This window comes from Lepisma saccharinum, chromosome 17 (genome assembly GCF_977018435.1).
Source record: "Lepisma saccharinum chromosome 17, izLepSacc3.1, whole genome shotgun sequence".
Taxonomy (NCBI): Eukaryota; Metazoa; Arthropoda; class Insecta; order Zygentoma; family Lepismatidae; genus Lepisma; species Lepisma saccharinum.
The window spans coordinates 28,189,485-28,216,538 of record NC_139245.1 but is presented as its reverse complement, the minus strand read 5'-3'; the positions used below and the strand labels follow the sequence as shown (position 1 = coordinate 28,216,538).

The following is a 27,054-nucleotide window of genomic DNA, read 5'->3' as shown; positions in this document are numbered from 1 at the left end:
TTATTCTCTGATTCAAGTAATTTAACTGTAAACATCATCTTTTGTGTGTAAAATATAATTGTTAGTTGAACTGATAAGTATTAACTTTATACGCCTTGATACACTATAAATAACATAACTTTGATATATAAATTAGTAACAATTTGTTAAAATTAAGTTAAACTGTAGAATTGTTTTCTTAAATAAATATAAATATAAAGTAAAAATAATAAACAAATAATTCCTTCTTTTCCTATTTAAAGGATGCCAAACAGTGTTAATCAGTTGTTAGTGGCTAAAGAACATAAAATTTGAAGGCAGTAACAATATTTTTAAAAATTACTGCTTTTTACCTAACTTTGTAAATTAAATACTAGTACATTTTGTCAAATTATAAATAAAATATACCTATTTCTTTGGTATTTGTACTAAAGTGAAGAAAATATTACTAAAACTTGGCTAGTACAGTAAATCTAAGAGTTTTAGCTTTATTTGTCCGTAACTGGATATAATTGTAACTTGTTAATCTCGCCAAACACAATCTTTACCTCAATTTTGGAAGCTAGCTGAACTTTAGCGTTTCGAATTACATATAGTGAAGGCCTCTATAGTGGAAAAATACACCCAGTCTGTAAAAATTTAGAAATGTTGTCTCCTTGTCTGTCGAACCAGACCAAAAGTGTTCTCAAGTGTTTCAATATATTTCTTAACATAACTAACTTTTCAAAAAAAGAATACCTTGTGCCCAGATAGCTTAGTTGGTATAGCGTTAGGCTTTTAACCTATCTGTCCAGGGTTCGAGTCCCTGTCTGGACGATAACAATTTTTAAATTTTGTCATCGTATCTTTTGCAGAATGGATATAAAATATGTTTACAGTCTAACAGATTATTATTTATCTAAAATTTTGCAAATAAGCTTTTAAGTTTCTCAAATATCAGCATCTTTAGCTAACAGTACAGCATAACCAGTATTATTATGATAGAAATGTTCTGGTGGAAGAACCTACACCTACTGTAATATCTCTGTGGTATTAACTTACATGCAGCCCATAACTTTTGGGATTGTTTCTCCTCCGTTACATTTCCTGGCCATTTACCCTTAGCGTCGCGATTAGCCTCAGAAGCAAAAAAAAAGCGAAATCTTATATTTGTTCTTTTTATATCTCTGAAACCACCTATACTATAGAACTACTTTTAATGAATTTTGCAGTCTTCCTGTTTGATCTGTTAAATAATCCAGTCAATAAAAATATACTTGCATAGAAAAATATGTTTTTCAGATACTTTAATCGGGTAATCTGCTTTTGCGTACTTCCTCAGAAATATACACAATCATAGTTCTTTATAAATTTAGCACCTGATATAGAATAAGAGGAAGTCTAGTTAGAGTTGGCCTGTAAGTGCTTCTGGTACATGTAGTTACTTGAAAAGCAAATATTGGGTGTATAAAAAATAGCATTCTTGTGAAACAGTAAAAAATCAACCTCATTTCCTCGTAGCATTAGCTGTAAATGCTTCTTGCAGGTTAACAAAGCTCTGGCGTGTGGGCCTACATCACCTACAATCCTTTGTAAGGTTCGTGTTATCCTATAAATTGTCGATATACATACTAAATCCCTAGTTACAGCCTAAGGTTTTAGTTTCAATCAGAGAATTTCAGTGTTCAGATAGTGATTGTGGCCTCGTATAATAAAGAAAATAGAAATAACCCAAATGTTGATGCACCCAAGAAACCAGTAATACTTCAAAAATACCTTGAAAAAGGCTATAAGGCTAAATTATTCTTCTAGCATAGAAAAAAAGTTTAGCAAGCGGACCTATGGTCCATATAGTCAGTCGTCTGTGAACTTCGTCTTGTCCTGTGAATTGAGAATATATTGATAAATGGTTATATATATATATATTTTTTAAAAAAAGAAACAATGTTGGTAAGCGTCCAGTTATGGACCCATCGGTAAAGGGATTTCAGTCTTTATAGACACACAATAATTTTCGTTACACTAAAAATTTGGCAAATAGTCGAAATGATAAACATTTCGTGTACTTTATCCAGTAAACCTTAGCTAGAAATACAATAACAGCGTTACAGACATAAAAATTAAGCAAGCTTTGATATTCTAGTAGCACATAATAAATATAAAATATCCTTTAAAATACTCTGACAAATAGTTGTGGGTTATCTGAAATGAAAATTTTCAAGCCCTCTCTCCTGCATAAATAGGCTCAAGAATTCACTAAGCCTCAAAATAATATTGGGTACATAAAATAAAAAGCAGATGGAGAGTGATGCTGATCGCATCATCTCCAAACAGCAAAAACAAAAGTATATGGATGGAGCCCTTCCTGATATATTTAGAAAACTTTACCTAGTATAAAAGTAACAAAATACTCAGCAAACTCTAACATAAACAAACTTTCCTACGTAGCAGGCGTAGCCTGACCTAAATAAATACATATGAAGGGCCAGGGGGAAAAACGATGAATGTCGATTTTTCGCCCATTTTGAGATCGCAACGCCATCTGATAGTTCAGAAGCTGTACTATAAGAATGAGAACGGCCTTGGTTGGGAAACGATGAGAAGTGCCTGAAAAACGCATTATTATTTTGGCATATATTAACGTTCTTATGGAAAGAAATACTTTGTTTTTCATTTCCTGGCAAATTGTCTCGAATGAACATTCATCGTTTTCCCCCCTGGCCCTTCATATAGAAATACAGAACCAAAAATAGCATAGTGGAAATCAGTAAACCCTAATAATAATAATAATAATAATATATTCTGTGGCTTACATTTTAGCTAAAAGTACTTTTTCTTTAGTGTTTTTGAAAAAAAATTAAATAAATACTAAACTCTAAATTAAAAATTTGTAAATGTATATATGATACGAAACAAAATAAATACAAATTAATACATACCCTGCAAAAAATCAGTAAAAAAGTTGAAAACATCTCTTTGTGCATCCAAAATATAATAACAAATCCTTCCTGACTGGATTAAATTGTGTTATTTGAGTAATAATAAGCCTAAACTTGTAAAATAAAAGGGTAGAACTTGTCAAAACATACTTTTGCATCCAAAATATAATTCAAAACACATCTAAATTGTGTTATTTGAGTAAACTAGAGAATAATCCTGTAAACTTGGAAAAAATCTCTCTCTCTCTCTCTCTCTCTCTGTGTGTGTGTGTGTGTGTGTGTCTTTGAAAGTCCAAAATGTAATAAAAATGGTGCCTGAATAATATAAATAGTGTCATTTGAGTAAATATTAGGCTAAACTTGTAAAATAAACAAATAAAAGTTGAGAACACACACTTTGTGTGTCGAAAATGTAAATAAAAATCTTTCCTGAACAGATACAATTGTGTTATTTGAGTAATAATAAGCCTAAACTTGTGAAATAAACAGATAGAAGTTGAGAACACACACTTTGTGTGTCGAAAATGCGACTAAAAGTCTTTCCTGAACAGATTGAATTGTATTATTTTGGTAATAATAAGCCTAAACTTGTGAAATAAACAGATAGAAGTTGAGATCACACACTCTGTGTGTCGAAAATGCGACTAAAAGTCTTTCCTGAACAGATTGAATTGTATTATTTTGGTAATAATAAGCCTAAACTTGTGAAATAAACAGATAGAAGTTGAGAACACACACTTTGTGTGTCGAAAATGTAACTAAAAGTCTTTCCTGAACAGATAGAATTGTGTTATTTGAGTAAAAAATAGGCATAAACTTGTAAATAATAAATTAAAAGTTGAAAAAATCTCTTTGTAAATACAAAATTTAATAAAAAATGTTGCCTGATTAGTACAAATAGTGTTATTTTGGTAAAAAATTAATATAAAGTTGTAAAATAATAAGTTAAACGTAGAAAAAATGTCTGTGAGTCCAAAATTTAATAAAAAATGTTGCCTGATTAGTACAAATAGTGTTATTTTGGTAAAAAATTAATATAAAGTTGTAAAATAATAAGTTAAACGTAGAAAAAAAATGTCTTTGTGAGTCCAAAATTTAATAAAAAATGTTGCTTGAATAGTACAAATAGTGTTATTTTGATAAAAAATTAACTTAAAGTTGTAAAATAATAAGTTAAAAGTTGAAAAAATGTCTTTGAGTCCAAAATTTAATAAAAGTGTTGCCTGAATAGTACAAATAGTGTTATTTTGGTAAAAATTAACATAAAATTGTAAAATAATAAGTTAAAAAGTTGTAAAAATATCTTTGCGAGTCCAAAATTTAATAAAAAATGTTGCCTGAATAGTACAAATAGTGTTATTTTTGTAAAAATAAGGATAAGCTGTGAAAATATTTGACATAAAGTCAAAGTTTGGTAAAAAATAAACTCAAAATTAAGTTAAATAGCACACAGTAACATACATTTACTACCTAAATCAATAATCAAAGGGTCCTAGGTTCGTTACCCCGTGATAAAAGCAAATGGTGAAAACTGTAGGCCCCGTCCCTAATAGCTCTCCCTTCTTCATAGTACAGATAAAAAAAACCTGCGCTAAAGCGTCCTGTGCCTTGAAGGCAAACCTGAGCGGAATATTAATTGGCGGCGGAAACCGGTTCTACAAGCGACGCATAGCTTCAGAGATTTGACCCTTGCTGCGCATTTCCAGACATCCTTTGTTGTCTGGTTGAATCCCTCCCCTGCCCTACAGTATTGCATACCTTTCCCCTGTTATTGCGTACTGGTTAACCTTGGAAAAACCGGTTCTGATTGGTCAATCGGGTTCTTTCTTTGTTCTGACGTTGTGACGTCATTTGACCTTGAACGCACACTCCCCAAATTCCTTTCTCCTCTACCTGCGCGGAGTTCACTCTTGTCTGTCTGGCATCAGACTCAGCTCACACGTTATACATAGTTCTTCTCCGCTCAATATATTATATGCCATATAACAGTATTACATAGTGCACTATATTTATTACCGTTACATATCGCGGGTTCGAGTACCGGGACCGTCTTCTTTCGTATCATTAACACCTTTCATAGCGGTTCATAAACCATAAACTCTTATTTTCAATATTATAAACATTAATTATTATAGTTTCATACATTACATACTTTGCAGTAATGAATATAAAACCATATGCATACCGTTTAGTACCTCTAATTACCTTCTATATACATATTTTTCATAAAATAAATAAATATATATTCATAAAAAAGTTATAAACATGCAAATACATAAATGTAAAGTATTCTAAGTACGTGCAAATAAATTCTAAGTACGTGCAAATTAATTAAAACCCGTGCAAATTAGTTCTAAGTACGTGCAAATTAAAGACTACCCATGCAGCGACCGACGTTATCTCACATTGCTACTACTCACACTGATTCAAAGCAAATTAAACGAGAAAAGGGGGAAATTATATTGCTGTTTCGTTGACTTTGAAAAGACGTTTGACTATCAATAGGCAAATGCTATGGGGGAGATTATGGGACATGGGGGTTTCGGCTAGAATGATTAATACGCTAATGAATATGTACAGAGGGGTCAAATTTTGTGTCAAATGTGGGCAGGGGGTGGTGTCTGGGCAGCACGAGAGCACGGTAGGCGTCAAACAGGAATGCATACTTTCGCGTTTAATTTTCATTCTTTTTATTAATGACGTTGCTAGCTAAGTGGGAGAAGAAGGTGCTTAAACACCGGAGATAGTCGGGACAATGCTTCTCTATGCGGATGATCTTGTTTTAATATCAAACGAAGTACAGCGGGGATTGCACAACATGGAAGTTGAAGGTAAATACACGAAAAACTAAAATAATGGTGTTTAAGAAAGGTTATGTTTTCGCCGCAAAGTAACGGTGGGCCTATGGGGATTCCGAGCTTGAAAGGGTCAAAGGTTTCATCTATCTAGGCGTCACGCTGAGTATGGCAGGGGAGTGGACAAAGCACATCGAAGGCAGAAAGGGAAAAGCTTGTTATGGGCTGGGCAAGGTAGAGCGACTGCAACGGAAAGTCCCAACAGTCAGTGTGAGATTGCTGGATCAAATTTAGGAAGCAACGGTGAAAGCAACCCTATTTTACGGCGCGGAACTATGGGAGAGGGGAGGGGACGAGAAGCAAATCAGATACAAGCGCGGTTTTTAAAACAAATACTGGGAACCAGCACGAGTGCAAACTTGTACAGACTGGATCTGGGGGAACTGTGGGAAGATGTGAGGGGCGGGAGGTGCGAAACTGGGATGTTGCAAATTATAAGGGAAAGGTTGGTGGACAGTAGCAGGCAAGACATCATGGCAGAATGTAGGGAGAAGGTAACGCTCGTCGACGCACAACCGCCAGGGGTGTGGGTGGAATGGGGGAGAAAACGATACATTGATACGTGTACGTACCAGCAAAGAAGTGGATTCGCCTGGTTCCTGCTAGAGGGTGGAGGCAACACAAACTCAAGGGGCCGGACGGTCGTGCCATCTACACGTTATGCGGCGAAGAGGAGACGAGGGCACACATCCTACATGTGTGTGTTTGGTCGGCACCCCTCAGACAAAGCAAATGGGGGGACAGTGCAAGGAACAGGATTGAGCAGACCATCCAGGCTATATGTAGGGAGGAGAGGAGTGATATAACGAATGCAAACATCAAAGCACTGGGCTCCTATTTACATGCAGTTTGGAGGGAGCGCAGGAAAATGTTGCAAGGGGTCAGTGAAAGTGAAGGTTACGGAACAGCAGTGGCTCAGGCATAGGTGGAGCGTGTAGTGCAGTGTTGTGAAGGTAGTGCTAATGAACAATCTCAAATGTAAGAAGAGGACCACATTGCCATTTATATTTGTACATAGTATGTAATTCTTTTCCAAATGTTTCTGTTTATAAATGTTTCTGAATGTATAATCAATGGGGTGTATGTTTAAGGCGGAATGTTTATATAACAATATTGTACGATACGCACAGCCGAAGGGCTCGTATCAATGTCAATATGAATGAGTCCTCTGCTCTATGGGGTAACACCTGTAACATAGTGGCAACACCAAACAAAATATTTTCAGGTGAGTTCTGCTTCGGCAATAATTCTCTCTTTTATCTCTTTCCCCTATTTCTCTCCCTCTGCTGCGTATCTACATATTTCTTCTTACGTTTATCACAAGCTCTCTCTTTTCTCTCTTTGTATTTGCTCATATCCCTCTTGTTGCTTCTTTATTTCTATATTTTATGCTTTGACTATCTCTTTATTTCCTCCTCTGATACTATGTCTGTTCGTTTCTTCTTCTGTTCCCATGTCATTCTTTCTTCCTTTCTCTATTTCCATCCCCTGTTTCTATATATCGATAACAGTCTCGATCTTCTTATCCCTCGTTTTCTGCGATACTTGCTCCACCTGATTCTGCTTCATTTTCTATCTTCTTCTCTTCCTATAAGTGCTGCCTTTTCCTGTATCTCTGTCACGTTCTCATTCCTCTTATCTCTCGCTTTAACGCCTCTCTCTTTCTCTGAGTCTTACTCCACCATAAATGATAGTACTTCCTCTGTTATTCTACCTTTCTCTTTCTTCTTCTCTTCCTAGAAGCCCTTTTCTTTTCTCTCCCTGTTTCTATAACTATCACTTTCTCACTTTTCCTAGCTCTCTTTCTTGCCCCTTTCATTTTTTGTTTACTGTATGTTACTCTGTCTTTCCTTCTTCTATTCCTACAAGTCTTTTTCTTTTACCTCTTTTCTTTTCCCTGTTTCTACACCTTTTTCTATCACTTTCAGTATCACTCTTCCTATCTCTAATTATGGACTCTTTTTTTCTCTGTGATTCTTGCTCCACCATAAATAATCCTGCTTCCTCTGTTACTCTGCTTCTTTCCTTCTTCTTATGTTCTTATAAGTCTTTCTTCGTTTTCTCTATTTTCTTTTCCTGTTTCTACATCTCTATCAATCTCTCGTTCTTCCTATGTCTCTTTAACGCATCTCTCTTTCCGTAATTCTTGCTCCAATATCAATGATCCTGCTTTCTATGTTACATTGGCTCTTCCTTTCTTCTTCTCTTCTTAGAAGCCTTTCTTTCCCTGTTTCTCCATCTCTATCACTGTCTCATTCTTCCTGTTTCTCTTTATCGTCCCTCTCTTCTTGATGCCTTCACAAGCGCCTTTCCTACTGACAAAAAAATTGGAAATTCACATTTGATCCTTTTCTGCTGCTGTTGCATATATTTTAACATCAACATGGAGGTACATGTGGTTTATAGTATTTTATCTGTATTCGCAGCGCCCGCCACCAGCACACTATGATGAACTCCCCAGCGGCCAGCATGTTCTGGTCGACTCCCCCCGCAGGGCTGTGCAGCTGGTTCAACCAGTCCCGGCGGCAGCATCGCATGTGTCGCAAGGAGGAGGAGATGAGGTTGACTCTGCTCAAAGCCTCCAGCCTCGCAGTCTACCACTGCCAGGAGCAGTTCAAGTTTGACCGCTGGAACTGCTCTGTGAGGAACAACGGAAGAGACTTGTTCAGGAAAGGTGAGTCCAACAGTAATTTGGAGGTTCCAGGTTCTGACAATATGAAAATAAGTGCCAAACTCGCAATCGCAAGGGAAAATATTGCAATCGGGAGATGAAAATAAGGGACTAAATTGCCATCGCAAGTTGGAAAAAAGGAACAAAATCGCAATCGAAAGCTTAATAAGGGGCAAAATCAGCAATCACACGTTGGAAATGGAAATATGAGAAAATTGCAATCGCAAGTTGGAAATAAGGAACAAAATCACAATCACAATTTGAAAATAAGAGACAAAATCGTGATCACAAGTTGGCTTGAATAAGCATTTATACTCACCATTTAATCTTCTGAATAGTTTTCTTACGAGAAAACTGCTATAGGTATACTAACTAACTAACTCTAGAGACTAACTAACCCGAAGGTTCATGGCTGCAGCAACACAGGCCTTCCATCTGTCCCTATCTTGAGCAAGATCTATATACTCTTTTCCATCCCTAACGATTTCCTTTAGGTCTATCTCAACATTGTCCCTCCATCTTCATCTTGGCTTTCCTACAGGTCTCTTACCATCAGGTTTCCCGACAAGAATCCTGTAAACTCCTCTTCCCTCTCCCATTCGTGCCACATGGCCTGCCCACCTAAGTCTTCTTGATTTAATCATACTAATAATATCTGGACATGAATACAAATTATGTAGTTCTAAATTATGTAACTTTCTCCATTCACCTGTCTCCTCATCCCTTTTAGGTCCAAATATTTTCCTAAGGATCTTATTTTCAAATACTACAGGTAAGGAAACTTTAACATTCGAGAGGAGGGGCGGAAGGGCCGGGTCCTCCTGCTCCCTCTATCTTCCTCTGTTCCTCTATCTGTTTCATTGCATCCCTCCCTCTCTTTCTTGCTTGGTGGTATTTGTACTGAGAAGGATGAGGGGGAAAATGCCCTCCTTTTCGGTTGCAATTTTGTAGCCTCTGGGTACCATAACTGTCCTTACTTACGAGTTACAGGATTATTCGAAGGCGTCACCCCTGTTTCCCCCACTAACGACGCTCTGTATTCTGTATATAAGATTCCTAAGATTCGAAAGAAATTACTGAAATGTCTTAAAATACCACACTGTTTGTGTGTGTGTAGTTTTAGCTCTACTAAAAATCATTCTGAAAACTTATCATGTCAGTTTCTGTGAGTGGCAGGAACTAGAGCCCACTTTGTCGCCCCTGTAGGTACGCCCCTGGCTTTCATAATCATATTTTAAGTGTTTACAATTGATTCATCTTCGTAGTAATTAAACTTATACTCACTATGTTTAGGTTAACGAGAGAATAAACCTATTTGTTATTTGCAGCTTACAGAGAAACGGCCTTGCTGTACGCCATATCCGCCGCTGGGATCGTGCACGCCGTGTCCCGCGCATGCGCAGAGGGCAGGCTGACGTCCTGCACATGCGCAGCCGACGTGAACGCGGAAGTCACTCGCCAGGTCTGGAAGTGGGGCGGGTGTGGAGACAACGTCGTCCACGGCAGGAAATTCACACGGAGGTTTCTTGAGCTGCGTAGGGAGCAGGACCTTCACTCGGGCATCAACCGCCACAACAGCGAGGTTGGAATTCAGGTAACGTCTCCTAAATGTTATGGACAGAGGGATTGTGTTATCTTACGTAGATTTCACTTTGTTTTAAGGACAAAGATGTGTAGTGCTTTTCATCCCTGTAATTTCTTAATTGTTCTTCCCAGTCCGTGGCGAATTAACGACTTTCTCTGTTGGGAATAATTTTTTAAAAAAATATTTCGTGAGATCACACACACACACACACACATTATTAATATATATATTATTTCCACTTAAAACAAAAACAGTTGATTAACAATGGTTATTGGCAGAGCCGGCCCTAGGGAGGGTCAACTCGGGCATTTGCCCGAAGCCCCGCGCTAGATAAATATAATTGTTTGTGTACGGTTTATATGACGCTGGTGCTTCCAATCAAGCAAATAATCTGATTTCTACTGACTTCATGAATTGTTTTGACATACTTAAGAAATATTCAAAATTACCGAAATCACATTCTAAATAAAGTACTAGATAAATATCGTGTTCAAATATTACAAATATAAGTAAGTTAATATGCACTATTTGTTTAATTGTACGAAAATGAAATCATGAAGTGAAAATATTATTTTACATAAAAGCATTGTAAATTCGCCACAGCGAATTTAAGTAAAAAGTAAACCAAAGATTATTATGAAAGAGAATGTTATTGGGTATGATTAAATTGCTACTTTGGTATGATATTGAATACGACCAGTTTTCTCATTAAATATAATGAAAGTCAAACCAGTGGCAAATAGAAAATAAAAGAAACAATAGATTAGAAACTTTAATTGCTCTTAGGTAATAATACGAAATATATAAATTAATTATTTATTAACTGTAATAATGATTATATTGTAATTTTTGGTACCTCTACTTTCAGACTAAGTAACAAAAATCTCTGAAACTTTCAGACATTTGATAAATTGTGGTTATAGGCCGTATACTGTAGGCCACAGTCCCCGCACCAACGTAGGCCGGCCCTGGTTATTGGGGAGGAAGCAATAAGTGGAGCGGTGGAGGTGGGGTGCATTTGTCCCTCAAATTTTTGACACCTTTGCTCACATGTATATCTTGTGTAAGAATGATTTGCAAATATGTCATATTCGATTTTTAGCTATAAAGTTCTCACTTAGATGAAGATGCTGAATTAAACTTCGACCACGTATTGTAAAAGCCAAAAATTGACCAGAAAACTAAGAAATTTGTTGAGAGCAGTGAGAAAATATCCAGTAAGGGTTTACTTGGTCCAGCCCTCTGTCACTTTTAATGCATACCAATCACATTCCAACAAGAAGTGGATGTTCGGTGAAGAAGTCTGGTCGATGGCTTGAGAGCCATATTGGAGGATGCTCCTGAGTGGCTCGGGGAAAGGTAACAATGGGCTGTCCAGATTGTCAAGCAGATAACGTCCTCGGATGTACGATGTGTCAGCGATAAACCCCGACAACAGCGCTGCGAACAGATACCGTGAGATTCTTTGGCTGCTACGAACTGCCAACATTGATTCTAAACCCACCGTAATGTTTCTACCCTTGTCTTTCTTGTGGGAGGAACCTTGTGGTTGAAGCATTTCCCTTATCATATTTGCTTCCAAAAATCATAGCAGTTTTTATAGCCTGTAACATTGCAGTTAGAAATTTGCGATTGCGATGTGAATCGTGTGGAAAACGTTAGATAATATACCGGATGTTTCATAAATACTTGAGGGCACGGCTGTAGGCAGAAAAAAATTTCGGGGGGGGTTCATTCATAATTGTTCCCATGGGCGTCGCCAGAAATTTGAATAATAGAAATAATAACAATAATTGTACAATAATTATTAAATTTTCATAATAATAAAACAATTTTATTCCATAATTATACTAATAATTATTATTATTATATTATTGTTATATCCTTGAGGGGGCTTACTCAATCCAGCAGATGAGTGAATATCCAGCACAAGTTTCTTTTTTTTTTTTTACGTTTCATACAGTGTGTACTGAAATGCACAATTATTATTCTTCGTCATTAAACTTTAGACACCTTCAAGAAAAAGCTTTAAAAGTTAGATGGAAATTTTAGTCATAAAGTTTTTGTTGTTTAACTTTAAAATTACATTTTTGGAATTTTGAAAAGTGTGGAAGCAGTTATTATTTTTAAAAACTTAGCCTGGTGAATGGATTGTAACCTCATTCGCGAACGTAATGCGCTACGAAACTGGAGATCCTAGATTTGAACTCCTATCAAGGGGGATTTTCGACTTTATCGGACAGGAAATCTAAAAGCTGGAAAGGAAATTTTGGGACAATCATAAGGGAATCTTCAGTCTATATTCCTTGTGACGCAGGAACAACACTGGAAAGATGACAGCAGAAGTGAAAATGGAGAGGTCGCGGGTTGGCTACGATTCTGGGAATAAATCCTGTTTCACTCAACTTTCAGAATTCCAAATGTATGAAAATTCTAGCTCAATCGTTTCAACATTGTCTCCTTGTATTTTTGTGATGCTTCGGAAAAAAAAATGAAAATTTGTTACAGATTTTGGTTTCTGAACTTCCATTAATCCAACATGTCAGAAGTTTCGGGGGGGGTTTGAACCCTAGAAACCCCCCCCCTCTAAATACGGCCATGCTTGAGGGATTACAAACATTTATTTCAAGTAAACTATTGAACTTTCGTTGATGAAACCAGTCCAGAACGAACGAGAAACGCAAACTGTTTGTGCGTGCATGTTTTGTTAAGCTGAGAGTTCATATCCCTGCCGCTAGGTGACACTCCAATCACCCACATCACTCACAGTGTTTGCCGCAATGTATTGGTCCCCAAGATCAATGGACCTTACACCGCGCGACTTCTTTTTTGTGGGGTTTCATCAAAGACAGGGTATTCGTCTCACCGATGCCGCATTATATCGCATCCATAAGGGAGCGTATCATCGCAGCGATGGACACTATCGACATGCCCATGTTGATGCGTGCCGCGTCACCAGTGGTGCACACATTGAACATTTCTGATGTTAAAAAAACCCGTTTGGGTTCCTCGTTAGTTCTGGACTACTTTCATTAACGTAATTAAGTAATTAATAAATATGTGTAACCCCTCAAGTATTTATGAAGCACCCTGTATAGAGCACGAAAGGCATACGAGAAAAGGCAGTGCCCCGTGTTTACAATTAAAACAACCAATTTATTTTTCCGTACGTGTACTGTATACGCTATAAAGTATGTATTTAAGCAGCGCCATAGATTTGTACCTAATATCTTTTTATAAAGAACGTCATTCCTCTCGGTTGAGTAGTTATCGGCTTTTAAACATGTGAAGTGATAAATTGTTTACATCTCACTCGGCCGCCATTACATCTTCACTCGTGACCTAGAGGTCGCTTCTGATTGGTTATGCTGCAGAAATAGGACCGATCTATCATTGAGAAAATAAAATGAATTATTCCATGGCCTCTGGAACGTCATAAGAAATTTCACTTTACACGGTAGCATGTTTGGTTATGGGGCAAATGTTAAGGAAAATGCTTTCCTCTAAAGTGGGCCTAAGGAAGTGAAACGCATGTTAACCACCAGGATGAACATGCGAGAAAGGAAAACGTGAAACCGTACAATGGCGAAAGCAATACTCATTCTCAATGTCAGAGGGAAATACACCTGAAGAATAAGAATGAAGAAGAAGAAGAAAGAAAACAGTAGTATAAGAAGGTAGAAGAAACCAAAGGAGACAGATCCCTGTTCGAGACCAGGTTCTTTGACGAGACGAGAAGATGGGAAGAGATAGAAGGCGAGAGAGAAAGGAGTAGTGTGAGAGAAACGAGAGAGTTAGAGAGAGAGAGAGAGAGAGGATGACGTGTGGAAGAGTTAGAGAGAGAATGTGAGAGAAGGATAGATACAAGAATGAGAGAGAAAGAAAGAAGATTATGATAAAAAAAGAAAGGTGAGAGAAAAAGAGAGAGAGAGTATTAAAGAATCAAGGTGTGAGAGAGAGGGGGGGGGGCAGGAAAGTGAGATAATGATATGATAGTTGTTGATCAGTCCCTTCAATTTTATTTTACGAGGTGTGTAAAAATACAATTTATAATCCTAGAATAACTCAAATTACATTTTCGAATATATTGACACTCCTTTTCTCCACGTCTTACTTCGATTCATTGAATTGGTGTTTAAAAGTACACGTTATGCACAGTAAGGCTAATTAGGATTGGACCTACAGTTTAAATTGTTGAAATTTAAAACATAATTAGTGAACGTCGATATGTACAGTCACAGGTAATAAAAATGAGATACCAACATCCTGAAATACCCTTCCCTGCTATGCGTTATGTGTAACTCTACCGCGATAAGTGGATTTTAATAACAAATTTCCAAAGCACTTCTGACACCGCCGTAGATTGCACAGTGCAATACAACATTTAGAAATGCTAATTATGTTGCTATTAATCAGTTTAGCATTACATAATGAATAGCGTTGTTAATTAACAGTTATTGTTAATATTACAGGTATTTAAATTATACTATCCTCGGACATAGTGGTTCGGAACCCACTTTAAACTGTGGGTCCAGTCCCAAATATAGCCTTACTGTGCATAAAGTGGACTTAAACTTTAAACAACAAATGAATCAATCAATAAAATCAATACACATGAAGAATATAAGACCATTCATTATGTCTGTGGACCTCCTCTAAACGATAAGTTATATTTTCGAAATGATTTAAAATGTTACAGAAATTTTGTCGACTTTGTCGAATGTTGATGCGTTTATTTAATTAATGGAAAATTGGTGGGGTTTGGACCACCCTGACATACGCCCATGGTTATACTACACCACAGATATGGATGAGACCTACAGTTTGAAGTGGGATCCGAACCACTATGTGCGCCTCCATTGGGTATCGAACCCGGGACCCTTTGATTACAAAGCGACGACGCAACCACAGCGCCATCGGAGAGGCCTCGCGTCTTACTTCGAAAATGCAACCGTTTGCAAATAAAACCACACAAATAATTACGCCTCTAAGAAGTTAATAGAATAGAAAAGGTTTTCAGTATTACAAGCGTCAACAGTTTATTAGAGCGGGCGTGTTTCGGCCTAGAGGGCCGCTCTTAAAACAGACCCTTGTCTGGGTGATTATTACAAAGTGAAATAAAAGTAAAGTACAAATGCAATATATGAACATACCCTGATTACATGTAAGCTGGATGAACAATGAATATAAATATACAAATTAAATAGAAATAAGAAAAAAAGGATTATATGTATAAACTAATGGACACAGATATCTAATGTTCGTCGCTTTCATCTTTAGTACATGTATGAAGTCAGCTGGAACAATGAATGAAATAGCAATAATAATAAATTGAAAAGACAAAGGAAAATTATAAAATTCAGAATGCTAATAATTATAACAAGTTACATGAACAGAGTTGCCAATTATTACAATGGATATATATATATTTATAACAGAAAAGTTGCTCGTGATTATGTGCTTAGCTGCCTTGCTAGTAGATGATTTTTAGTTTCTTTTTAAACTGCGAATAATGCCTTCGTTGTTAAGTTAGGTTTAATATATATATATAATATACATAATAATACCTTTTTGGTCAAGCCGAGAAAAATGGCAATGTATTTATGCTAAGAGAACTAAATCTAAGAAATGTAATCTCTCTTGCATCAAAACACGATGTTTGTTGAGGTTCGTGTTATGAGTGAGACACATACAATGTACGATGTTACCGAAACAACGACACATCCAAGCCGTGCCTAGAACTCGAACCTGGGTTTCGTAGCGTTCTAATTAGCCAATAGGCCACGGAGACTGCTGGTAACCTTTTACAAACCCCTAACAGAGAGCGCTGAAGCAGTTCTACGCGCCAACGCAAGGTAGCATTCTTCACGTCAGAACATCGGAAAACAAAACTTAAAAGTGATGGAAGTATCAATTTGAAAGGAAATGTCCTGAATATCTCGAAACCTTCCGATTGTTTGAGGTGTTGCGGTACGCTAAGAATGCACCCCCGAGAGAGAGGGTGTTAGAATAGCCACCCTCGCCTGTCAATGCCAACAAAGGAAGAGAAAGAAAGAGATAGTCATTTCATTACGAAACACGGGGGAAGTATTTGTAATAAAATGGAAGGCTTGTCGAAGCATCCCAAGGAATGCAGGAAGGGCTATCACGGTAGAAGTCAGGGGCTCCGAGGGCGTGGGAAATTGATGACGTAGCTATTTTCAGCAAATGGAAAACCTGTGTTTACATGCCATGGCATCCCGTCTTCGATCTCAATGTGGAATAGATTAGAAACTAATATCAATGGGATTGTTCGGTAAAAATAAACATTACTACCAGATATTCGGCAGAAAAGTTGTACGCCAAGACTTTCCATGTTGTGTTGTGGGCAGTGGCGAAGCGTGCTGTCTCTGGAAGGGTAGGCACAGGACGGAGCAGGGATTGGTGGGGGGAGCTGTGAATTTTTGAAAAAAATAGTATGTTAAAATATAGCCCCTAGAAAATTAAAGATAACATATTGCCTGAACCTCGTCTACTGCTGTTCGAAAAAGTCGGGATAGTGATTGTAAAGGATAATGTAATGATTAAGGCTCTCGCCTTCAAGGAGTAGAAGGTTCGATTTCCCCTGGAGGCATTGGTTGAGATTCTACTTTAACCTAGTCTCGATTAGATATCTGAGGCCTTCTGTCTCGAAGGTCAGAAAACAGTGACGATGGGACTCGAAGCCGTTCTGTCAGGCTCTAGCCCTCTTACATTTGTTTTATTAGAGCTGCTTGTAAACATTATTTGTTACTTCAATAACAGTATTGTAAATGTTTCTCGCATTAAAGAAATGGATCACTTGATCGTCACTTAGTATTTATTTCTTTTTAATACTGACCTCCGCGGCGGATTGGTTATAACAGTGTGCTACGACAAGGGCCTCAGGTTCGAATCCCCGCCTGGGCATAGGTGTTCTTTGTGAGTGTCCCTTCGTCAATGTCATCATGTCATCGCTAATCCTCATCTTCCCAATTAGCCAAAAATGGCAGAAAGCCAAGTGAAATAAACTAAATCTATCACTCTAAATCTTTTTAACTCTTTTATGCATTCTTCTTCAACGCGCGACTTTTATTTAAAATTATAATACGATTTAGAAAATGATGAAATGCTGAATGAGAACACGGACACCTTTCTGTGTAACACACAGACCAGAAAATTTCAGAAACATGGATTTTCTCAATACGTTTGCACTGTACCTTGCCCCCTCTTAAAAATAGCGCGTTTTCAGTTATGTCATTAATCATGAAAGTAAATTTCGCCTCAATATCCCTTTCCTCAAAGAAAGAAATACTTTCCATCTCTGAATCGAGATTGGTGTGGAGCACTTCCAGCAGCTAACACTTCGCGAAAAGCAGTTTCCCAAAAAAGCTGAAAGCACCAAACTTAACACTGGTAACCAACCTACTTGCATTATTTGCAGTTAGAATTCTAATAATGCCTACGTTGATAGGTTAGAAGGCCAGGTTTAGAGGTGTTAGCAATACATTTTCGCGACGTGTTAGCAGCTGGGTGTGCCCCGTTCTCGGCACAGGTCTGAATCTTCAATGGAAACGCTGCTTCAACAAGCTCTGTGCGTCCACTGCCTGCTTCGTCACGCGCTCGTACACGATCGGCACTCTTCGGAAGTCAGGGAGAGAGAGAGAGAGAGAGAGAGAGAGAGAGAAAAAAAAGAGGCCGGCCTCACAGTTTACGTTACAGGCGAACGCACCCCTGAAATTATGTTTTCCCGCACGAATCACATAGGTTGTTATGGGACCAGCTGAGGCACTCTCAGGCGGGCCTCGCTGAATGCCCAGATAAAGAGTTCCAGGCAGGGTTGGAAACTTGCGGTAATTATCGGAAGACCTAGAATTTCAGTTTTCTTTTATTAAGAGTCGTTTAATGAAATTATAAGTAATAAAATAATCCGTAATAGACAAATATATTAGGGTAGGCCTGGCCTCCGGGCCTCATAGGACGCTTCGCCACAGGTTATGGGAACAGTTCAGTCAACAGCTTACTTTGTATTGACATGATATTTATTTCTTCTTATGTGCGAGCCTGCTACAGCTGTACGCACTATGTATACGTCTACTATTTTGTAGAGTTGTGAAATATAATACATTACTTGCATAATAACAATAATACAAAGGAATAGAAGAGAGTGGAGTTCTATTGTACGTCTACAATTAGTATTTCTGTTTTAAGTCTACTTTATGCACAGATAGGCTAATCGTGACTGGACCTACAGTTTTTAAAGTGGGATCCGAACCACTGTGCAATATTCTTCTACCGCGTATCGAAACGGACCCCTTGATTACAAGGCGACGACGTTACCACTACGCCATCAGGGAGGTTACTATCCAAGTGAGCCGGCAAACACTAACAGGTGATAGAGTTTTACTTCGGTTAACACGGATTCTCTTTTTCCTCTGCAGCGTGTTTGCGCTTTAGACTAGTAAAATATACTACAATATTTTATCACAATACTGTATGGGTAATCTGCTTATATTTTTATTACAAAAGACCTTATCTAAATTCATTAAGATATACAATATTCTCATCTGTTATGCAGAAAGTTAGTTTAGGTATATCTTGAAACAATGTCTCACGTCCTAATGTACGTATAACAATTAGCATATTGTTCTTTATAACAAGAGCATCGAAGTCACAGTACACAATCAGATTTTCTGAACCTACTTCTACGTTTAAAACTTTCCAAATCTATTATTCGTAGTTCTTGATTTGTATGTTATTTCTATTGTCAAGTATTCTAGGTGAACATTTAATATACATAATATTATAAACTAAGATACAGTGGCGTACGCAGGGGGGGGTTACGGGGTTTAAACCCCCCCTTGAGCGTGTGAAATATTATGAAAAATGCTGTGGAAAAAAATTAAATTGCCAATTTTTCACAGTCAAAGATCTGGGACAATAATATTACTATTACTATTACTACTACTACTACTACTACTACTACTACTAATAATAATAATAATTTGAATTATTATTTCCATGCAGCATGGAGAAAAGCACAGCATTTCAAACACACGCGTCTTTCAGAGTGATGCCTTGAAAATAACCACGAGTTTATGAGGTTAGGTTAGGGTAACTATGATTTAAAAGTGAAAAAAGTTGTTCTGTATCTCAGTTGCAACAATGTTCAACATACTGGCGTACGCAGGATTTTTTTTTTCTGGAGGGGCTGGAATAGTAAATGTGAATAGCAAATGGCTTCGATTTGGAGGGCAGGATGCATAATAAAATATTTCGTATTTTTGGAGCTTTTCAGTCTATTAAAATTGTATTCAAAGACAAAAATAGTAATCGGAATTCACTCTAAAAGAGATTTACACATTTTGATTTTTTAAAGTTCTTAACGGATTTTTATTTGAAAATTCTGATTTTTTCAAATATTCGGTAGAGGCTGGAACACCATCGGCCATCCCTCTACGTACGCCAGTGTTCAACGAACATGTAATTTTTTTTGTGTGTGAACAATGAGAATTAACTACGAGGTGCATCCAGAAAGTAAGTTTCCCTATTTTAAAAAAAACAACAACAACACAGTTTCAGGAAACCATTTATTGGCAACAGGTACAGCAAAGGTTCAGCTATTTTTCAACATAGCAACCACCAGAATTGAGACACTTGTCGTATCGTGGTATCAACTTTTGGATCCCACTGTCGTAGAACTCTGCCGCCTGTGAATTGAACCAGCGTGTGACAGACGTCTTCAGCTCTTCGTCGTTGCCAAAACGCTCACCGGAGGACAGGAATTTCTTGAGGTGCAAGAAAACGTGAAAATCGCTGGGAGCCAGATCAGGACTGTAAGGTGGATGATCAAACAACTCCCAGCCAAATTCCGTCAAAACAGCTGCTGTGCGCCGAGCCGTATGTGGACGAGCATTGTCATGGAGGAGCACAACACCTGCAGTAAGCATGCCACGCTTCTTGTTTTGAATGGCACGTCGCAATTTCCTTAGTCTTTCACAGTAATGGTCAGCGTTCACCGTTTCAACTCTGGGGAGGAAGTCAATGAGCAAAATGCCCTTCCTGTCCCAAAACACGGTGCACATCACTTTCTGTACCGACAGCGTCTGTTTGAATTTCTTCTTGACCGGAGATCCACTATGCCGCCAATGCATTGACTGCTGCTTGGTTTCCGGGGTGAAGTGCGAAATCCACGTCTCATCGCCCGTGACGATCCTGTCGAGGAAATCATCGCCGTCATCATGGTACCGTTGCAGGAATGTCAGTGCTGGTCCTGAACGTTTCATTTTGTGTTCGGGTGTCAGGTGGCACACAATTTTTTGAACAGCCAGCAGGCGCTGCGTGACAATCTCATGCAACACGGATCGCGATATCTGCGGAAAAAGGCTACTCAACTCCGTAATCGTGAAGCGACGGTTCTCTACGATGCGCTGCCGCACCAGCTCAACCAGATCATCAGTGACGAGGGACGGACGCCCACTGCGCTCTACATCATGGACACTTTGACGACCTTCCGAAAACTGCCGACACCAGCGACGCACCATCTGCTTACTCATAATGTTCGGCCCATAGACCTCGCAGAGCTGACGATGAATGTCAATTGGCGCAATGCTTTGTGCATTCATGAACTTTAGCACCGACCGAACCTCGCATGCGGCGGGAGAAGGAATACGAGCTTCCATTTCGGACCACTGCTGCCTCGCTACTGGCATGCGGCTGGAGAAGGAATACGACCTTCCACTTCGGACCACTGCTGCCTCGCTACTGGCGCCGGGCGGGATCTGTCCGCCTGGCATTTGATTGATACGTCTTAGCTCTGCTGCGCATGCGCAATTTACACGGCTCATTATGTTTACTTTCACGGGAATAAAATAGGGAAACTTACTTTCTGGATGCGCCTCGTAAATAAAGTTATTGGTACGTTGTAAGAGGCTAATGTATAGACAAAGGCTAGGCGGACAAGAAGACCGTCCCCAATTCGTCTTCCCATTATATTGTTTACCACAGCTCGTTTGAATGTCTCTCTTTAAAATGTCTCACCTTGTTGACTAGACAATTATTAAAACGACAATAAGCTTAACTCTTGCAAAATGTTTTGTTGGTAAGAACAGCGAGATAATCCACATGTGAATTATGGGGGACATTTAAGCGGGGAAAAAGCCGGAAAAATTCCAACCAATTTCGGGAATCGAATCCGGATCTCCTGCGTGATTGTCACTTGTCAGACGCTCTACCGACCAGATCACCGCAGCTCCTTGGATGAGTTCCATACTTTGATTATTTCAATTTATTTTAATATATTTTCTTGTATTTATGGATCTTCTTCACCCTTGAAATGTCTCACCTCGTTGACCAGACAATTATTTCGTAACAAAGAAACAGAACAATGCTCCCAGGATTTGATAAAAATCGAATGACTACAAAGTAATTTCGTTCTATTGTTTTCATAAATACTATATTTATGTAGATCTCTACTACTTAAAAATAGTAGTGGTATTAGTAGTATTGTTAGTAGTAATTCAGCTAATTAATTAATTATAAGTATTATTAATTAATTGTGATTATTATTATTTCATTAAAGTATAATAAAACAATGGTAATGTGAATTTGGAAAAAGTTTTAGAAATAACACCCCCCTTCATAAAATCCTGCGTACGCTACTGCTAAGATATATGCTGTTATATTTTTAAAAAAAGGTATGTTATGTAATTTAATTTTGTGTGCATTGCGTTGACAAAAGTTTTTAACCAAAGGATTTACCCAGCTACTGGGTTTATGTTGACTGCTAATTTCAAATGTTCATTATTATTATCATTCAGTAATTGCAATAATTTAAGCTCTCTTTCTCCCAACACTAGAAACTTAACATTCCAAATGTTGAATCGGGTAATGTAATGTTAAGTATGTCACGTGCCAGTTCCGACGACACAATGGAAAATGCAAGGAAGAAATGTTTCCCGAGAGCGACGATAGATGGCAGCATGCCATATAAAGAAGAGCGGAGTTCATTGTAGAAACTAGGAGCGGAGAAGAGTGATTATACAGGGTGTCATTTTAATGGCGGCCACGGACCACAGATTCGTGTAGAGGACATCAAAACAAACAACTTTTCTCAGTAACATTTTTCACGTTGGTGCGTCAATTCGACGCTACAGCCGATCAAAAAAGACCGTTTTGCCGCCTGGATGCTGGCAACCCAACACAACATTTGATCGTATCCGTGACGTCATTTCCTGCGACGAAACAGCGCACGGTAGGGTTGCAAGGAACACACAAATTTTGTGAAAAATGACAAACTACCAACCACATTATTAGCTGTAAAACGAAGCGAAAAACGTGTCCAGTAGACCGAACATCATAGCCTACCAGCCAGAAGATCAGCAGTCATCTCAGGGGAAGGGGAAAGTGGACCAACGATATGAGAAATGGTAAAACACGTATTCAAAATGAAATGTCATGCCGGATTTTGTCTCAGCTTACATCTAAAATACCAACAACAATAAATTTTATTGGACTTACAGCTTACACGTGGCTGTTTACGCCCAATACATGTCAAATATTTGCAAATCTCGTTGCAAGGTTGATATCTACAGGTTTGTATCCAGATGCCATGCGGTTCTTTTGTGCCGATAACGGAAGTATCCGAGGTTCACGTTGTTACATTACGGCTAAAACAAGTACAACCCCAGTAACAATCTAATGATGAATCAGTACCGAATATACTACCCTGTTCACATTTGTAATAGTATATCCGGTGCGTAGATAAAAACATAGTCGTCTTAGAGCTTGTATTACTCGTACTACTACTTACTATATCCCTGTATTTTCAATCATTTTTCCCACTTGCCTCATAATGCTCTGAATATACATTGTATTATCTGTTGCTTACCTTTGGAATTTTTAGTTCTTTCATTTCTATTTTGTCACCTGTTCAGTGTGTCACAGACAACTAGTATCAGAAGGACGAAGTGGATAGACTAAATTGTATATGCCAACGTGGTAACTAAATTTGCAAATATTTGACATGCAAGCTGATACAAAATTCGATATGACCACTTCCACTTGAATTCTATTTTCTTTCTGCCATTTTACGTATCGTTTGTTTACTTCCTGTTAGGTTACAGAACGTGTTTTCTCGTTTTGTGTTACGGCACATAATGTGGCTGATTGTAGCTATGTAATTTTTCACAGAATATGTGTGTTCCTGGCAACCCTGTAACGCATCGCTTCACGACGGGATATGACGTCACAAATGCAATCAAATGTTGTGTGTGGTTGCCAGCATTCAGGCGGCAAAACGGGCTTTTTTGAACGACTGTAGCACCGAAACGACGCACCAACGAGAAAAATGTTACTGAAAAAAGTTGTTTGTTTTGATGTCCTCTACACGAATCTGTGGTCCGTGGGCGCCATTAAAATGACACCCTGTATATATTATAGTAAATGCAAAATACATAAAGGAAGAGTATAAAAATTATAGAAGGAGTGAATAAAATGTTGTAAATAGCCAATTAAGATAATTAAGAATATGCTCGTATATGAAACAATTAGGAAAGTTAATAAGTGAGCAAATGAATTCAGAAATGTACCTCCTTTTTGATCCTAGTGATCAAAATTTGATTCAATACCTCTGGCGAGAAGAACATCGTCAGCTTTTATGTTTGTCCGTCCCTCGGTGGAGCTGTGTCCAAATTAGAAGCACTGGGCCATAGGCAGCGCTTGCTGTTAGCGATCCTGGGCTATTCCCCTTTTGGTCGTTACATAGGAGGTGGCGCTACTGTCAGTTTAGACGCCCCTAATCTTTTTGTAAGTATAGCTTGTGAAGCGGGGAGCAAGCGCATATATGTAATGAATGAGATTACGCTTTAAAAGGAAAGAAAATAAATTAGAAGAAAGAAAACAAGAAGAAGCCTTTTCCAAAATAGAAGGAGGAAAAGAAGAAGGAGAAGCCTTTTCCAAAATAGGAGGAAAAGAAGATGAAGCCTTTTCCCAAAATAGAAGGAAGAAAACAAGAAGAAGCCTTTTCCTTAATCAAAGATAAAAAGAGAAGAAGAAGCCTTTTACCAAAATAGAAGGAAGAAAAGAAGAAGAAGCCTTTTCACTAATCAACGATAGAAAAGAAGAAGAAGAAGCCTTTTCCTTAATCAAAGGTAAATAATAAGAAGAAGTTTTTTACCAAAATAGAAGGAAGAAAAGAAGAAGAAGCCTTTTCCCCAAAATTGTGAGAAGAAAAGAAGAAGAAGATTTCCTTTTCAATTATACATATATTTATAAGAAGAATATAACCGACGTAAATTTGGAATCAGCATATATATATATATTTCAATGTATACACAAGCTTCGCTATATATTTTCCCTCTATTGTGTACAGTTTTCAGAATATAGATCCGCATTTTACTATATCCTCTTGGCTATAAAACGCTTTCTTATTTGGAATTCTCGAATAAAGAACCTATCCCCCGAGATTAAGATATATGTAGCCGTGGTATAAGTTTAATTTAAGAAGTGCTCTAGAGGGACGTTGCAAGTATATAAGCTAAATCGCTAATCAAATATAGATAGTACTTGAAGTTAGAAATTACAGAAACTTCTTGTATAATATAAAGCTACGACAAAAATCATCTCCTATTCCATGTAATTATTAACGACTGGAAAATACTGTTGAAAAGAGGTGATTGGATGAATAAGAATGAAAAACTAATTTACATAAATTAATTTTTAATTGCGGTATCATTAAACGTGAGCTATAACTGAGTGCAGTTGTCAACGCTAGAACTTTAAAAATTATAAACATGAGGTCCTGTAAAAAATGTATAAGAACAAAATCTTGTACCACCTCCTTTCTACAGATTATTCCGCCATTATTTATCTCTGTATATTCTTGCAGCTCTACATGCCTGCACGGGCCTCCCAGGTGGCGCAGTGGTAGCGTCCTCGCCTTGTAATTCAAGGTGTCCCGGGTTCCTTATCCGATGAAGGTACATAGTGGTTCGGATCCAGTCTCAATTAGCCTTACTGTGCATAAAGTGGACTTAAAACACCAATTCAATCAATCGACATGCCTGTACAAGGTTCTTATTGCCCGTTTTGCACTTTTCGTGTAGCAAATTAAGAAAATCACCTTGAACATTTTCCGACAAATACCGTCCCTATTAAAAGAAATTCTACAGAAAATTCTCGGCAAGACTTTTACTCACACAACTTTTCCTTTTATGCATTCCCGCGTTACGTATGCTGCATTCGCACATAAAATGTAAGGTTCTAGACATGCTATTGGCTTAATTCGCAATGAACTGATTTCATAGAATTATGAAGTACTTTGTGGTGTCTGCTTACAACTTGAGTATGATGACATAGCCTGAATGCACGGAAAGTATTAACGCAAATGTGTTACGTGTGTGACACTTTAAAAATCTAGCCAAGTTTGACAAGTTTGACATCGTCCGTGAAGCATATAGGCTACGGATGCAAGTAATTTTTCTTGGTGAAATATGCAAATTATACGCGTTCACAAATATTTAAACCTTAATGGAATTAAAAACATTAATCATTTCTAAGAACCATATTTCGCGAAATGCCCCCTTTGAGTGTGGACTAATTTAGAAATAAATAGTAGTAGACAAGTCAAGCTAGTAGGGTGGGTGTTCACACAGAATAATGCAAAACCCCAACCCATATGCTACTTGGCAAGTGAACATTTTCTCAAGGTGTGTAGAGGTAACAATAATTTTATTCTTTCTTTACAGATAGTCGCAAATTCGGTTGGGGATTTCTGCAAGTGCCACGGGGTGTCTGGCTCCTGCAGCATGAAAACGTGCTGGAAGAGGCTATCGCCGTTCGAAGAGACGGCAGCGAGACTGAAGGACAAGTTCTACTTCCAAGCGGTGCGCGGAGAGGTCACCAACACCGCCAACAGGCGCAGCGCCAAGAAGCTGAAGTACAGAAGGTTGGTGGCCAAGTTCGCGGCGAGCGTCGGAGCGAAGATCGGGCAGTTGGTGTACCTGGAACGTTCTCCCAGCTACTGCTCCGTGACAGCTGAGAGAACCTGCTCCCACAGGGACAATTGCGCCACCCTGTGCTGCGGGAGGGGCTTCAACACGCACATGAGAACTGTTACCAGGTCGTGCAACTGCCATGCGGATCGTTGTTGTTATGTGCAGTGCGATACTTGTTCGTTCGAGGAGCAGGTCTTCACGTGCAAGTAGGAATCACATCGTCCTAAGTTTCTTAATAATACGTTGATATAAATTTCAGAAAAAAAAAAACACATTTAGAAATATCTCCTAGAACATTCAAGTGGACCGCTATTGCTTAGATATTCGTATTAGTGGTGGTGTTGTATTGCAAATGACACCAGGGAATGCAAACCATGCCAGAATTTTTCTCAATGCTCTAAGATTATCGAACTTGCTTATGATATTTCCTAAGGGTATGTTCACATTGGATCCAGTTTCGGCATTTTACCCTGGCGCATGACCTAAGAACACGCACGCAGCATAACCCTTTCATTTATCTTGCACGTGAGCAGCAGGGATATTTCATGAAAGAATGATCATTACAAAGCATAGCTTTCCTTTCCACTATCGCTCCTTCTTCCATTATTTAAATCTGTACAGATTTGTAAAACGGCTGCACATGTTCGCTCACCGTGGGCTACCCGCAGTAAACTGGACGCTCGAAGCAGACGACAAACGAGCTCTCTCTAAGTCGTGACGTATTAACATGGCGGGGCGTCTTTTCAATGCAACGCTAGCCTCGCAACTTTGGAAGTCTCGTTTTTGCCTTAAACTGGACGCAGAGAAACGCGAGAACTTGCAGGGACCATTTTTCCAGGGAAGTTTTTAAAATTGTTGTAAAAAAATTGAGTGGAAATGTCCATTACGTGTGGGCCACATTGGAACCAGCCTACTCGGGTGTGCACGTCAGTATTGCAACGACCGCCGAATCGAACACAATTACTTCGTTCTTTTTCGACCGAATTTTCCAGGAAGGTAATGCCGTGTGCTATTTATACTTGACTTCTTGTGTTCTAATAGTGAAGAATTAAAG

General features: G+C 38.3%; 1 protein-coding gene across 1 annotated transcript in view; it reads left to right on the top strand.

Moving 5' to 3' along the window:
* Nucleotides 1–26,210, top strand: part of LOC146001348 (protein Wnt-4-like) — a 44,194-nt gene extending 17,984 nt beyond the window's left edge. Inside the window, exons 2-4 of the mRNA XM_083138662.1 lie at nucleotides 8,179–8,426; nucleotides 9,752–10,017; nucleotides 25,752–26,210. Of these exons, the coding sequence (XP_082994788.1) occupies nucleotides 8,179–8,426; nucleotides 9,752–10,017; nucleotides 25,752–26,210 (973 nt within the window). The remainder of the gene's footprint in view (nucleotides 1–8,178; nucleotides 8,427–9,751; nucleotides 10,018–25,751) is intronic.
* Nucleotides 26,211–27,054: the final 844 nt, after the last annotated feature.